Source organism: Convolutriloba macropyga, chromosome 6 (genome assembly GCF_964194025.1).
Source record: "Convolutriloba macropyga chromosome 6, txConMacr16.3, whole genome shotgun sequence".
NCBI lineage: Eukaryota > Metazoa > Xenacoelomorpha > Acoela > Convolutidae > Convolutriloba > Convolutriloba macropyga.
The window spans coordinates 71983639-72000671 of NC_134473.1; the positions used below are offsets into that span (position 1 = coordinate 71983639).

At 35.7% G+C, this 17033-nt stretch overlaps 1 protein-coding gene across 1 annotated transcript in view; it reads right to left on the reverse strand.

Annotated features, from left to right (window-relative positions):
- The window catches only part of LOC142341186 (uncharacterized), a 49442-nt gene that overhangs the window by 8281 nt on the left and 24128 nt on the right, over window positions 1-17033 (reverse strand). The window contains exons 5-6 of the mRNA XM_075392100.1: window positions 11596-11781; window positions 5461-5613 (exon numbers count right to left, since the gene is read on the reverse strand). Of these exons, the coding sequence (XP_075248215.1) occupies window positions 5461-5613; window positions 11596-11781 (339 nt within the window). The remainder of the gene's footprint in view (window positions 1-5460; window positions 5614-11595; window positions 11782-17033) is intronic.

Genomic DNA, 17033 nt, shown 5'->3' on the forward strand with positions numbered 1-17033 from the left:
ACATGTCAACATTTAGTATTTGCAAAGTTTTAGGCATTTTCACTTTCAGGGGAATTATTTAGAACGTAGGACAATTTTTGCGCGCAGTTTTTTTTTAAAAACCTTATAAACCAAATGGTTATCTTGTAAGGCGAATGGCTATCTTCTAAGTTACTTGTAATTAGAAACAATAATTTGTTGGAAATTATAATTTGGATACTAACGTGGAAGAAACTGTAAGTTTAAGGTCAAATTTGCAAGAAATTAGCTAGTTTAGGTCTGAAAATGTTGTAAGGAGTCCAACTTATATTGCAATTTTATTTCTGTTTCATTGAAAGGCTAACATTCTTGGTCGTAGCTAACATTATGAAATTCATAAGGAAAAGTTGTGCCCGGGTCAATACTGAACGGTTAACTCATAAAATCTCGAAGAATTCTAGCAAAAGATGGTTGAATTGTAAGAAATTTTAATTTGAATGCTTATATTGTTAGAGCTGGCATATCGAAGGCCTAAACTGTTAGTCAGTTATCACAGAGCAAAAAATCTAACAAAATCTATGAATTTTTTTGAAATTTAAAACAACAAAATGTCCAGATTGTTCAAAAATTTGGTTTTTCTCATGAACCAAAAACTGAATTTCAGAAAAAAATTTTCCGAAAAAATTGCATCCAGCTTCTTTTTTTTCTAAGCTTACCGTTACCGCTGTTTTGTGTTTCTGTTTTCTGTGTATTCTTTTCTTTTTTTGCTGTTTTTTAATCTATATTCTCCTTTTAGTTGTTCTTCCATTGTGTGTTTTTGTTTGTGTCGTAAATGTGAGTGCGTGTGCTTTGGAGTGTGCGTGTGTTTGTTTCGATGTGTAGTGTTGGGCGTTCGTGTGTGTGTGTGTGTGTGTGTGTGTGTGAGTGAGTGTGATAAATATCTTATTGTTCCAGCCAGGACCTCAACTCATCGTCAACCTGTTTTCAACGGCTCTCCAGCCCATTTTCAACCCTTCATCAACTCCACTTCAAAAACGGAAAACCTACAAAAAACCCAGAAAGTCGAAAAAGATGAAACGAAAAAGAAGATGTAGGGAATCTTTTCCTGATATCTTTGATTAACTTTTTTCTGATGATGTTTTTTTCTGCTTTCGTTTTCGGTGCCCAAAATATGGGTACATTTATTTGTTGCAAAGTTCTAAGCAGTTTTAATCCCAGAGGAATTATTAAGGTTGTAGGAAAATTTTTGCGCGCAAGTGTTTATTTGTAAGAACCCTATAAACATATGGTTATCTTGTAAGAGCTCTGTAATTTCAACCCATCGTCAACACCTCATCAATTCAAAAAACAGAAAATCCACAAAAGTTCAGGAAACCTGAATAAGAATAAATGAAAAAGTAGATTAAGTACGTAGGACAATTTTTGCGCGCATTCTGTTATTTTGTCAGAACCTTATGAACCGAATGGTTATCTTATAAGCCCCTGGGAACTCGAACGGTTATGTTCTAAGTAACTTGTATGTAGAATGATTAACTTGTGCGAAAACATAATTTACAAAATTATCTTGTGTGAAAAAGTGAAAAAGATCTTTTTGACATAGCCAGGATCTCAACCCATTGTCAACCAGCCTTCAACAGATGTTCAACCCATCTTCAACACCTCATCAATTCAAAAAACAGAAAATCCACAAAAATTCAGTAAATCTGAATCAGAATAAATGAAAAAGAAAATGGGATAATTCTTTTCTGATGCTTTCGAGTATATATTTTTGATGATGTTTTTCTTCTGCTTTCCTTTGCGGTGCCCAAAACAGAATTACTTTTAAATATCTCAACGTTTGAAACGTTTTTAGTCCAAGAGGAAATATTAAGTACGTAGGACAATATTTGCGCGCAATGGTTGCTTTGTAAAACATTATAAACCGTATGGTTATCTTTCAAGAGCCTTATAAGGCGAATGCTTATCTTCTAAGTTACCTGTAAGTGGAATGATTCATTTATGAGAAATTGCAATGTGGATAATTAACTTCTAAGAAACTGTAATCTTAATGATAAACTTGTAAGAACTTGCAAGTTTTTGGCGGAATATGTTGTAAGGAAAGCAACGCCTTATAATGCGATTGTATTTCTGTTTCAAAGAAAAGCTAACAACCTTGGGCGTTGCTAATATTCTGAAATTTTTCAAGAATTTCTCTTCCGGGTTGATACTGAACGGTTAAATTGTAAAATCTTGCAATTTTTTGCAAAATATGATTGAATTGTAAGAAAATGGAACTTGAATTATTATCTTGTAAGAGCTTGCAAGTCCAATGTTTAACTTATCAGATGCAGTCAAACTGAAAAACACCTTGAAAGATGTAGTTGATTTGATAATAGAAACTTGACTGTTGTATTACAGAGCGAAACGTCAAACAAAGGCTATGACGTTTCTAAAAATCCGAAACAGTAACTTCCAAGTTTGCTTAAATTTTTGGATTTTCTCATGGCATATGAAGCGAATTTCAGAAACAATTTCAGCAAAATTTGCATTCAACTGCTTTTTATTCTAAGCTTACCGTTACTGTTGTTTTGTGTTTCGGTGTATTCTCCTTTTCTTTTTTCGCTATTTTTTGCTCTTTGTTCTTTTGTATCTTTTTCTTCCATTGTGTGGTTTTGTGTGTGTCGTATGTGTGTTTGCGTGTACATTTGCGTTGTTGTGTGTGTGTGTGTGTTTGTTTTGGTGTATCTTGTGTGTCGTCCGTGTGTGTGCGAGAAAGATTGAGTGCGAAAAAGATCTTTTTGTTATAGTCAGGACCTCAACCCATCATCAAATCGTCTTCAACGGATCTTCAATCCATCTTCAACGCCTTATCACCTCAAAAAACAAAAAGACCAAAAAAATAGGAAAATTGAAAAAAAATAAATGCAGAAGAGGATGGAACGACTCTGCTCCTGATGCCTTGCTTTAACTTTTTGCTGATGATGTTTTTCTTGTGCTTCCTTTTTCGGTGCCCAAAACATGTGTTTTTTAAATCTTGCATGATTCTAAGCGTTTTTACTACCAGAGGAACTATTAAGTACGTAGGACAATTTTTGCGCGCATTCTGTTATTTTTTCAGAACCTTATGAACCGAATGGTTATCTTATAAGCCCCTGGGAACTCGAACGGTTATGTTCTAAGTAACTTGTATGTAGAATGATTAACTTGTGCGAAAACATAACTTACAAAACTATCTTGTGTGAAAAAGTGAAAAAGATCTTTTTGACATAGCCAGGATCTCAACCCATTGTCAACCAGTCTTCAACGGATGTTCAACCCATCTTCAACACCTCATCAATTCAAAAAACAGAAAATCCACAAAAATTCAGTAAATCTGAATAAGAATAAATGAAAAAGAAGATGGGATAATTCTTTTCTGATGCTTTCGAGTATATATTTTTGATGATGTTTTTCTTCTGCTTTCCTTAGCGGTGCCCAAAACATAATTACTTTTAAATAACCCAACGTTTGAAACGTTTGTATACCAAGAGGAAATATTAAGTACGTAGGACAATTTTTTCGCGCAATGGTTGTTTTGTAAAACATTATAAACCGGATGGTTATCTTTCAAGAGCCTTATAAGTCGAATGGTTATCATCTAAGTTACCTCTAAGTGGAATGATTCATTTGTGAGAAATTGTAATTTGGATACTTAACTTCTTACTGTAAGCTTAATAGAAACTGTAAGCTTAATATTAAACTTGCATGAGCTTGCAAGTTTTGGTGGAAAGTGTTGTAAGGAACAATCTAAAATTCTTTAAGAAAAGCTGTGCCTGGGTCGATACTGAACGGTTAATTTGTAAAACCTTGAATTTTTCTTGCAAAAGACGATTGATTCGTCTGAACTTGTGATTTGAATGGTTATCTTGTAAGAGCAAGCAAGTTGAATTTTTGATTTGTTAGTTTTTGTCAATCTGAAAATTGACTTTAAAATTATGGTTGAGTTGATAATAGAAATTTGACAGTTATATAACAGAGCGAATCATAAAGCAAAGGCTATGAATTTTATTAAAATTTAAAACAGAAAATTTCAAGGTTGGTTAAAAATTTGGATTATCTGATGGCATAAAAACAGAATTTCAGAAAACTTTGTCTGAAACATTTGCATTCAGCTCCCTTTTATTCTAAGCTTTCCGTTACCGCTGTTTTGTGTTTCTGTGCGTTCTTTTTTCCTTTATCGCATTTTTTTCTCTTGGTTCTTTTGTTTCGTTGTTCTTCCATTGTTTTTTTTTGAGTCTGTCGTATGTGTGCGCGCGCGTGTTTGTTGGTTCGTGTGTGTATGTGTTAGTGTGTGTGTGTGTGGTAAGTGTGTTTGTGTGTGTTGTTTGCGTGTCGTGCCTGTATGTGTAGGAGAGTGAGTTCGAAAAAGATCTTATTGTTATAGCAAGGAGCTCAAACCATCGGCAATCCCTCTTCAACGGATCTTCAACCCATTTTCAACCCCTAATCAACTAAAAAACAGAAAATCCACAAAATGTGAGCAGACAAGTTAAATAAGAATGAATGAAAAAGAAGACGGAAAGACTACTTTCCTGATGCTTTCGATTAAATATTTTCTGATGCTGTTTTTCTTGTGTTTTTTTCGGTGCCCAAAACATTTTTACATTTAAACGTTGCAACGTTTCAAGCTTTTCTAGTCCAAGAGGAATTTTTAAGTACATAGGACAATTTTTGCGCGCAATTTTTATCTTGTAAGAAACTTATAAACCGAATGTAAGAAATCTTGTAAGAGCCTTGTATTTCGAATGGTTATCTTCTAAATTATTTGTAAGTAGAATGATTAACTTGTGGGAAGTTTTAATTTGGATACTTAACTTCTAAGAAACTGTAAGTTTAATGTCAAACTGGTAAGAACTTGCGAGTTTTTGGCGAAAAATATTGCAGGGAATGCAACGCCTCATAGGAATTTGTAAGAAACTTGCAAGTTCTTACAAGTTAACTATTCCAATTCGACCTGTGTGGAAACTTCAACTCGAATTTGTAACTTAATGAGGCGCAGAAAATGCACTCCCAGTGAAACAGAGCTTGATGCAGGGTGCGAAGACAGGCAAGATCTTGATTTTCCTTACGAAATTCGTACGCCTTTGCGAGATCTTGTTAAACTATTTTTTCATAAAATTGTGATACCATATTCTTAAAATAAATGCATAATTTCTTGAATTATGTAAAGATTTTTGCAGCTTCGTACATATATTGATGCTCGATTACCAAAATTTTAAAATTTTATTATTTTCCTATGAAGATATTTCACGGTTTTTTTCACTGGGCTGACAATGACAACTTGATTCCGGTACTAATTAAACGTCAAATGGACCCTAAAAGCTGCGTAGGCAAGTGGTAGCCCCTATCTGCAACCCATTACCTGACCTTCTGGGAATGCAAAAAGCACTTGGAAGCAACAGCAAAGATGCTACTTATTTTGTGATATATTGTGGAGTTGAAATATTAGAGAAGAGAAGTCGGTGCTATGTGTTAATTTCATCCCGATTGGTATGAGGAATGTGAGAATGGGCATGCTGAACCCAGAGTGGGAATTTTTATTCATTGGGAGATTGGCGAAATGGCTCATGTTCTCAAACTTGTGTCCTATCGTCCCAACCAGAAGAGCACTCGTTATGTAAACAGCAATCTGAAACACTGAAACAAAAACAGAATTGAAAAAAGTTGCTGTATTTCGGTACCATTCTGAGTCTAAGCACTTAAAATGTTGTGGGTCATAATTTATGTGTTTGGTGCAGAATGCCGGTCTAGGAGTCATGAAGGCCTAAATAGTACGGATAATTCTGGGATATGTTGAAAATAGGCGCTGCGCGTGTTAACAGGTTCGAAATGCGTCTAGAGCTAAAACCAGCACATTGTTTCCCTTCAAATATAAGAGAAAACACATTATTTGTCAAATAGCTGTCTTGGCAAACCTATCTTTTCTTACTAATGTTTACTACGGGTTTCGTTTAGCCGAAATCATCAATGGGTAAATTTTGGTATTCGTGACTTGAGACCCAATTAATAAGTAGCTTCGAATATGTAACCTTTTAAAATTTACTGACGCAAATGAACAAAAAAACTAGCTCCACTAAGGGCGAAAAATGACGTCACGCACGCACTTCAGTAGAAACTTCATGAACGAATGAACAAAAAGCAGATTTGAAGTAGTTGTGACGTCATATGGTCGTGACAAAAAACGCGAAATAATAAAAAATAGCCCCAGTTATCGCTGCGCAGCTATTAAAAATATTATCAACAAAATTTTTTGAAGAAAACCTTGAAATAACTGTCAAGTAAGTACCTTAGATCTAAATAATGGGCTGCTTCGTACCTAAAATCAAATGCATTTACCGAAAAACTAGCTTTCAATGACCTTGATAAATCAAAACATTTCAAGTTGTTTCTGAAATTGTTCTCAAGCCAAGACGCTTAATATAAGCTTTGCCTAACAGATCTCAAGTTTACTATTTATCAACTATAAATCATACAGAAAACCACTAAACTTAAAATTTGTTAGATATTACCAAAGCAGCTACACCTAATGGCCTAAATATATTATTTCCAAAAATTTGACAAACTCTCTTAGCGAATCTTACATTGTTTCGATTTTGAAAATTTTGCTTAAAAATTTTCCTTATCTGAAATATACGTACTTTTTTCGAAATATACAGCGCCCAGCTTAATCAACAGTCATTTATCAAAAAAAAAATAATGCTGAAACACTGTCAACGTTTTATTGACCATTGATTTTCGCTTTCCAAACAGGGAGAGCAAAAATCATTGCAACGTTCTGATAGTACGTTTTCTCCCGAGACTCAATCATTAATCCTGGACGGCTAAAGAAATCTTAAAATGGCGCGTTTTACCCTTTTTCTGAGAAACATTAATGAAGTACCCATATTTCATGCATTGATTTCATCCTGAAAAAAATTGTTTGTTTTTAATCTTGTGATAGCAGATTCTGTTAAACAGATTATAAAAAGTTGTCATAGAATCATATATTAGGAGATTGATATAAGATGTTAATGTGGAAATAAACGATATCGGATGTTAAATATCTGAAGTAAAATATATCTGTGTTACCTAGAGGTAAATTACATGAATGGTTTGCAGGTAGGTAGTTTTGAGGAAAAATTGTACCGGTAAGTTTTACCAGCACATGGCCTTACCTGCAAATTGTTCAATTGAGTTTACCTATTCATTATTTATGGTGCATATGCTGATCTTCTTTTTATCAAATTTACCAAAAATTTTAGAATCTTTCAATGGTTTCAACCAATTACACCTCGACCCGAGGCACGATGACGACGAAAATGTTGATTGTTGACTCTTCTTTCATAAGTTACCAATGATACTGACAAAAACGACGTTATTCGACAGACCTTATATTAAAGCCGACGATATCGACAAAAACAGACCAAAAAAGACGCTGCTTGCGTGGGTTTTGTTGCTACCCAACTGAGGTGCCAGACGTAAACAGACGAGTGTCTAGACTGTCGCGGAAGGAGAGTGTCTAGACTTTCATATGTTCTCCAGACATTTTTGTTTTCAACAGATACTGCGCGTTCTTGTTCAGACATTCGTGTGTTCACACATACACATACGAGTCTTTTTTACCCAAACTCAAATTTTAAAGTGCAAAGTCATTTTTAATTAGTGAAGTAAGTCACATATAATCAAAACCCAATCATGCAAATGACTAAAAAATTTGGCCAAAGAGGGTGAGAGATGACGTAACGCTCACAAACGCCGTTACTAAGAGGAAGAAACATTCAAAAAAATTGACTTTTTCAGCTTGGCTGTTTGAACAAATATAAAAGGAAAAAAGAGCGTCAGACGACAAAGCAAAAAAGAGTAACAGGTCAATTCCTGCATTGCAACCCAAAGAATTTGATGGAAACCATAAAAGCTATTTAATTGACTAACAGAAAATTTGGATGACACAAATCAAGCAAGAATTTTTTAAACGAAATGAGCGTTTTTAAGCAGAGATTTTTTTGTGGATGCTCTGGTTGTTAAGATAGCTGGAAATCTGGTATCAATATTTTTCATACAAAATTAAAAAAAAACATAAGAAAATAACAAAAAGCCTTTTAATATTGTTGGTGTTTTTGCCCTCAGCAGCATTTTTCTTTTTCTGCTGTTAACTGAAGAACCCAGCAGCAAAATAGGCTAGTGATTAACTGGCAGTTTTCTCAAAAAAAAAATTGAAAAATTGCAGTTGAGAAGCGAAAAAAGTATGCACATTAAAATTTATACTCTAATATTTTATTTTCATTCCGAGACACTGGTTTCACCAAAACCTGCAATTTCTTGCCAAAAACTGAAAAATGGCAAAAGTGCAGGCAGAAATAGAAAATTGGCTGATTTACGAGGGAAGAAGCTGATCCAACCACAGAGAAAAAATTTGCAGCCAAAATTACTATAAGGTGAAGAAATCTTAGAAAACAATTCGAAAATAGCTCTTTTAATGCTAAAATAAATTTTTTACCATAGCTTTAATTTTTAAAAAAACTTTTGTTGCCACTTTATACTGAAAGAAATTGAAATAGAAGAAAAAACTTAAAAAACAAAACAAACAATTCTAATAGCAAATAATAATAATAGAAACTTTCTTGAATTTGTGTTGTTTATATCCTCAAAAAACTATTGGTTGGTCAAAAATTACTCCCTAACCCAAATTTAAGCCTGAAAACTATTTGATTTGTTACTAAAAACTGAATAAAATGCAGCAAATTGTTTATAGGTTTTTAAAAACATAAAACGTGAAATTCACTTCTGTGTTGTTGAAAAACTTCCATTAACCCATTTTTAAGCCTTAAAAATTTTGTCGCCTTATAAAATTGAAAAGAAATGCCAATTTTTCCCGAAATTTTGGAAAAAAAATAGCAAAAAATGCTTCGATTCCTGTTTTGAAGTTGTCATAAACAACAATAATAAGCCAAAAAACGCTAGCATAAAGAGACAATTCCAATTACATAATAGCTATATAATTAATCTTCAAAATAACCAAATTGACATAAAATTAGAGAAAATGAAAAAAACAAGGAACAATTGCTGCATTCAAGGCTCAAAACAGCAAATACTGACCTTTTAGCTTTGCGTTCAGGTCTTCAAGCTGTTTTAGCGCATTAAACAATTGAAAGACTGCTAAAGCCAGCTCAGATCCTCTTCTCTATTTCAGCTTAGTGCCCGCCGAGATTCACCTGTTTATCCCATTTCAAAAAATCAAAATCATAGAAAAAATTGTAAAAACATTTAACAAAAAACAGAGCACCAACTTCAACCAAATTCTCAGGGTTATAAAAACCACGAACAATGCAATAAATCTCCACTCAACTCACAGCATCGCAACTGTATTAAAAGTTTTAAAGGCGACGCAAAAGATTGACATGATTTTTTTCGTTTTTGAAAATCTGCTATTAATTTTAAACTCAATTAAATTCCGGCTTTTTTCCTTGAAAGCTTCCACCTCAGTGAAGGATACTCTATTTTAAAAGTGCTATAAGTCATCTTATAGGTATTAAATATTCAAATTATCAAGTTTGAAAAAAAATGCTGTTATGTACAGACTTATCTGCATTCACGTCCGGACTTTTGTGCTTTCATGGTCAGATATTCGTGCTTTCAAGGTCAGACTCTCTTGCGTTCATGGCCAAACTTTTTTGCGTTCATTGCTAGATTTCTGTGCGGTCATGGCAAGACTTTCGTGTGTTCGTGGCCAGACATTCGTGCGTTCAAGGCCAGACTATTTTGCGTTCATGGGCAGATTTTCTTCAGCTCTTGACCAGCTTTTTGTGCGTTCATGACCAGACTTTTGTGCGTTCATGGTCACATTTTTGTGCGTTCATGGCCAAACTTTTGTGCGTTCATGACCAGTCTTTCGTGTGTTCATGACCAAACTCGCATGCATTCATGGTCAGATTTTTGTGTGGTCATGGCCAGACTTTCGTGCGTTCAAGGTCAGATTTTTGTTTGTTCATGGCAAGACTTTCGTGCGTTCATGGTCAGATTTTTGTTTGTTCATGGCAAGACTTTTGTGCGTTCATAGCCGGACTTTTTTGCGTTCATGGGAAGATTTTCCTGGGCTCATGACCAGATTTTTGTGTTTGTGCGTTCATGACCAGGCTTTCGTGCTTTTGTGGCCAGGATTTTTGCGTTCATGGCCAGACTGTCGTGCGTTCATGGCCAGATTTTTGTGTGTTCATAGCCAGAATTTTGTACGTTCATTGCCAGAGTTTTGTGTGTTCATGGCCAGACTTTCGTGCACTCATGATCAGACTTTCGTGCGTTCATGACCAGTCTTTCGTGCGTTCATGACCAAACTCGCATGCATTCATGGTCAGATTTTTGTGTGGTCATGGCCAGACTTTCGTACGTTCATGGTCAGATTTTTGTTTGTTCATGGCAAGACTTTTGTGCGTTCATAGCCGGACTTTTTTGCGTTCATGGGAAGATTTTCCTGGGCTCATGACCAGATTTTTGTGTTTGTGCGTTCATGACCAGGCTTTCGTGCTTTTGTCGCCAGGATTTTTGCGTTAATGGCCAGACTGTCGTGCGTTCATGGCCAGATTTTTGTGTGTTCATAGCCAGAATTTTGTACGTTCATTGCCAGTTTTGTGTGTTCATGGCCAGACTTTCGTGCATTCATGATCAGACTTTCGTGCGTTCATGACCAGTCTTTCGTGCGTTCATGACCAAACTCGCATGCATTCATGGTCAGATTTTTGTGTGGTCATGGCCAGACTTTCGTGCGTTCAAGGTCAGATTTTTGTTTGTTCATGGCAAGACTTTTGTGCGTTCATAGCCGGACTTTTTTGCGTTCATGGGAAGATTTTCCTGGGCTCATGACCAGATTTTTGTGTTTGTGCGTTCATGACCAGGCTTTCGTGCTTTTGTGGCCAGGATTTTTGCGTTCATGGCCAGACTGTCGTGCGTTCATGGCCAGATTTTTGTGTGTTCATAGCCAGAATTTTGTACGTTCATTGCCAGAGTTTTGTGTGTTCATGGCCAGACTTTCGTGCATTCATGACCAGACTTTCGTACGTTCATGGCCACAGTTTTGTGCGTTCATGGCCAGACTTTCGTGCGTTCGTGGTCAGACTCTCGTGCATTCATGACCAGACTTTTGTACGTTCATGGCCAGAGTTTTGTGCGTTCATGGCCAGACTTTCGTGCGTTCATGGTCAGACTCTCGTGCATTCATAGCCAGACTTTCGTGCGTTCAGACTATGTAATTTTGAGCTCCCGACGCCCCCTGGCGCGTTCTTCTTTGGTTTGAGCACACTTGATTCTGTCTGGGACCTCAGCCTGTGTATTTCTCAACACGGGTTTGGCTCCAAGGGGCTCCAACCCGGCTCCCTCCCCCACAATTACCTGTTGTTATACGTCACCTTAATGTGAAATATGGACGGTCGTCTGGGGGCGGAAATGTTATATATGCCCGCTAAGCTTGGACTTAATTGACTAAATTGGACTAAAAACTGGACTTAATTGAAATGCAGATTCTTCCCATCCTTATTCCTACAATAAGCCGTCGTGGAACAGGCTCCAGAGTCTCTACCCGGATATTATCTTCGGGTAGTCGCTTTCCATTTTCAGCTAATCAAGAATGAGTTATATATACCAACATACATGCGGAGAGGGTTCCAATGACGAGTGGAAAGATTTTGCGATTTAACTTTGGAGTCACTTTTCCAGCTATTGCCAGGCCAATTTCAACAATGAGAGACACGATGAAAAGGAGCATCACAATGAAGGCCACAAACAGCAACAGCTGTGACGTCATAATCAACTTCAACGGTTCCCCAATCTCGTAGTCTAAAAATAAATCAGCAGTACGCTCAATATTCTAAATTGAATTCACTCTAGCTGAAAATATCCCTAAGTAGAGCCAAAATAAAATAAAAAATATTAGATTAGAAAAACGGGATTTTTTTCCGTTTGTGCCCCCCAGCTTAATGCGTGCATATTAATTTCACCCTCCAGGCGCACCTGCACAATTTTTACATAATGATTTATCATGCAATGACACGTGCTCTGTAAATGGGGAGTCATAACCCAGATTAGGCCCAGACCCAGATTCTACTGTAATCAGACCCACTCGAGCGCACACCTGTGTGTCTCCAGAGGGTAATTACAGTGTCTGATTGGCAGTTCGATCGCAATAAAGTCTGGACAGTGATCTCAAGATGGTCTGATCAGAGGTCACTTTGGACTGGAAAGTCTGGTCATAGGCGGTTTCGGGCGCACTTGGGTCTAATCATAACCACTTTGAGCGCACTTGAGTCTGATCAAAGGCGGCTTCGAGCAAACCAAAGTCTGATCAGATGTCAATTTCAGCATTTTAAAAAAATAATGAGTAGGTGAAAAAAAGATATCTGTTCTGACCCGAAACTCATTTGGAGTCCCTTGCCTTCGATCAGAACGATCAAGACAAAAGAATCCAACCGCTATCAAGTGCTCGGTCCCTCTAAGAAAGGATAGCAACTGTAGATACTGAAGTTGCTTATAATTAGCTTTTTGAGTTCATCTATGGCGGCAAACTTTAGCAATGGCATGCAAAGATTTCTAGTTATAGATTTCTGAAAAGCATTCATTTCACAAAAAAACACTTTTAACTTTGAGTTTACTTAACCGCATTTTCTGCTGGAGACATCAGTTTTATGAAATGCATATATTATAAGATATCTAAAGTCTCGTGCGTGTTTAACTCTAGTCTCTGATTAGATCAATAGGGTCTGAAAAGTCTGATCATAGTCTGATAATGGCCAAGGCGATGATCTGAAGTTGAGTCTGGATCATGGACTAGAAATTTGGTGGTGATTTTGTTCAGGAAAGACTTATCAGAGGTAATTGGGGTCTAAAAAGTCTGATCAGAAAAAAACTTGGGTCTGGACCTCAAACTGGGAACGTACTGGAGGAGGGGGGAGGTGATGGCCCACAAACGTGAAAGATCCTAAAAACAAAAGTCTGCGTTGCTTACCAGGTACAGATTGCAACAAAAATTTCTCTGCCTAGAGGAAACAACCATAGCAGCAGTTCAACTATCTTGAATTAAATTGCAGTCTCCAAGGGAATAACGTATAGAGAATGGGAATATAAATTTGCTATTCAAAAGAGGTTGTAAACATTGCAACAAATCGCTTGAAATAGCCGCCGTGGTTAGGAGAACAGGCTCAATACCAATAACAGTTAGCAGTATCATCTAAGAAGCTCTGAGATAAAATAACACACTAACACAAGTCGTTTGACATTAAGTCATCGTGCCCGGGTTTCTTTGGTTTTTCCCAATTCCTTTGATTTCACTTTTTGACATTAAAAGAATGCCCTAAGTATATTGATGAGCTCCGTTTTCCATTCAATTGAAACAGTGAGAAATCTGTGTCAGAAATCAGGCTTGAAATCCGTGGCTTAGGTAAATCAAATAACGTGAATGAGATCTTAAAACCAATAAAAACATTGCAGAAGAAGTCCCGACACAATTCAAAGAATTGAACCAATAAATGACTTGAAATGCGACGTGATTCAGGGAACAGTAAACTTTGTTGTTCAATTAACCACATAACTTTAAACGCACAAACGTTGTATAAAAGCCAAATGAGAACCGGAAGAAAAAAGATTTTTCCACAAACAAGTTTTGCAATAGTTATCAAATAAAGCAACACTTCAAAAATTATTTGAGATTACAGATCTTTATAGTGCATACACTACATAACAACTATGTTGAACTCTTTCAAAGAAAAACTAAAAATCTTGCAGAAATGGTAGTCTTTTCAAAAATCACTGGCCTGAAGTTAATAGAAAAACCGATAACTATAAAATGTTATCGTTAATCAAAGCAAACAAAAAAATTTGTGACAAGAAACGTCATTTAATAGCTCGATTACGTGAAAAACAGAACAAAAAGAGCACCAAAGAAAATTTTCAAAAATCACTAAAGCAATTCGAAAAATAATTTCTAATCAATTTAAAAAAACCGCTGAAAGTTTAACTGTACAATTTGATCAAATTTGTGACCAACCAAAATGACAATTAGTAATGTTATCATTGAGATGGAGCAACATCACAAGTACGCATTAACAAAAAGAGCTCGAAAATCAACCTAAGTTTTTGTAAATTGTATCGTGTCAAAGTAGTTTAAACCACTTTGATTAACTCCAGAAAACAATTGAATTCATTAAGATTCCTTGGCAACAGACGAGAAATTTGCTTACTTGTAATAATTGATATAACAAGAAATTGCATAAAAAACACACAATATTTAAGAATTCGAAGAACTTATATGATAAAAAAATGCAAAGGTCAAAAATCTGGCAGCTATGAAATTGATATTAAGCTTCCGCAACTCATGATCACATCTTTGGTTTAAAAAATCATAATAACTAAAAATCATGAGTCAAATTGATAAGAAATTATACAGCAAAACTAATAAATTGCCAGTAGTTAACTATGAGTTTACTTGACCGCATTTTCTGCTGGAGACATCAGTTTTTATGAAATGCATATATTATAAGATTCTTAAAGTCTCGTGCGTGTTTAACTCTATTATCTGATTAGAGGTCACTAGGGTCTGAAAAGTATGATCATAGTCTTATTATTGCCAGGGCGATGTTTTGAAGTTGTATCTGGATAATGGACTAGCGATTTTGAGGTAATTTCGTTCAGGAAAGTCTGGTCAGAAGTTTTTGGTTCAAAAAAGTCTGATCAGAGGAAAACTTGGGTCTGGACCTCAACCTGGGAACGTACAGGAGGAGGGGGGAGGTGATGGCCCACAAACCTGAAAGATCCTAAAAACAAAATTCTGCGTTGCTTACCAGGTACAGATTGCAACAAAAATTTCTCTGCCTAGAGGAAACAACCATAGCAGCAGTTCAACTATCTTGAATTAAATTGCAGTCTCCAAGGGAATAACGTATAGAGAATGGGAATATAAATTTGCTATTCAAAAGAGGTTGTAAACATTGCAACAAATCGCTTGAAATAGCCGCCGTGGTTAGGAGAACAGGCTCAATACCAATAACAGTTAGCAGTATCATCTAAGAAGCTCTGAGATAAAATAACACACTAACACAAGTCGTTTGGCATTAAGTCATCGTGCCCGGGTTTCTTTGGTTTTTCCCAATTCCTTTGATTTCACTTTTTGACATTAAAAGAATGCCCTAAGTATATTGATGAGCTCCGTTTTCCATTCAATTGAAACAGTGAGAAATCTGTGTCAGAAATCAGGCTTGAAATCCGTGGCTTAGGTAAATCAAATAACGTGAATGACATCTTAAAACCAATAAAAACATTGCAGAAGAAGTCCCGACACAATTCAAAGAATTGAACCAATAAATGACTTGAAATGCGACGTGATTCAGGGAACAGTAAACTTTGTTGTTCAATTAACCACATAACTTTAAACGCACAAACGTTGTATAAAAGCCAAATGAGAACCGGAAGAAAAAAGATTTTTCCACAAACAAGTTTTGCAATAGTTATCAAATAAAGCAACACTTCAAAAATTATTTGAGATTACAGATCTTTATAGTGCATACACTACATAACAACTATGTTGAACTCTTTCAAAGAAAAACTAAAAATCTTGCAGAAATGGTAGTCTTTTCAAAAATCACTGGCCTGAAGTTAATAGAAAAACCGATAACTATAAAATGTTATCGTTAATCAAAGCAAACAAAAAAATTTGTGACAAGAAACGTCATTTAATAGCTCGATTACGTGAAAAACAGAACAAAAAGAGCACCAAAGAAAATTTTCAAAAATCACTAAAGCAATTCGAAAAATAATTTCTAATCAAGTTAAAAAAACCGCTGAAAGTTTAACTGTACAATTTGATCAAATTTGTGACCAACCAAAATGACAATTAGTAATGTTATCATTGAGATGGAGCAACATCACAAGTACGCATTAACAAAAAGAGCTCGAAAATCAACCTAAGTTTTTGTAAATTGTATCGTGTCAAAGTAGTTTAAACCACTTTGATTAACTCCAGAAAACAATTGAATTCATTAAGATTCCTTGGCAACAGACGAGAAATTTGCTTACTTGTAATAATTGATATAACAAGAAATTGCATAAAAAACACACAATATTTAAGAATTGGAAGAACTTATATGATAAAAAAATGCAAAGGTCAAAAATCTGGCAGCTATGAAATTGATATTAAGCTTCCGCAACTCATGATCACATCTTTGGTTTAAAAAATCATAATAACTAAAAATCATGAGTCAAATTGATAAGAAATTATACAACAAAACTAATAAATTGCCAGTAGTTAACTATGAGTTTACTTGACCGCATTTTCTGCTGGAGACATCAGTTTTTATGAAATGCATATATTATAAGATTCTTAAAGTCTCGTGCGTGTTTAACTCTATTATCTGATTAGAGGTCACTAGGGTCTGAAAAGTATGATCATAGTCTTATTATTGCCAGGGCGATGTTTTGAAGTTGTATCTGGATAATGGACTAGCGATTTTGAGGTAATTTCGTTCAGGAAAGTCTGGTCAGAAGTTTTTGGTTCAAAAAAGTCTGATCAGAGGAAAACTTGGGTCTGGACCTCAACCTGGGAATGTACGGGGGAGGGGGGAGGCGATGGCGCAAAAACGTAAAAGATCCTAAAAACAAAAGTCTGCGTTGCTTACCAGGTACAGATTGCTACAAAAATTTCTCTGCCTAGAGGAAACAACCATAGCTGTAGTTCAACTATCTCGAATTAATTTGAAGTCTCCGAGAGAATAGCGTATAGAGAATGGGAATATAAATTTGCTATTCAAAAGAGGTTGTAAACATTGCCAACAAATCGCTGGAAAATAGCCGCCGTGGTTAGGAGAATAGGCTTAATACCAATAAAGGTTAGCAGTATCATTTAAGGAGCTCTGAGATAAAATAATGCACTAACACAAGTCGTTTGACATTAAGTCATCGTGCCCGGGTTTCTTTGGTTTATTCCATTTCCTTTGATTTCACTTTTTGACATTAAAAGAATGCTCTAAGTATATTGATGAACTCCGTTTTCCTTTCAGTTGAAACAGTGAGTGACCTGAGTCAGAAATCAAGCGTGAAATCCA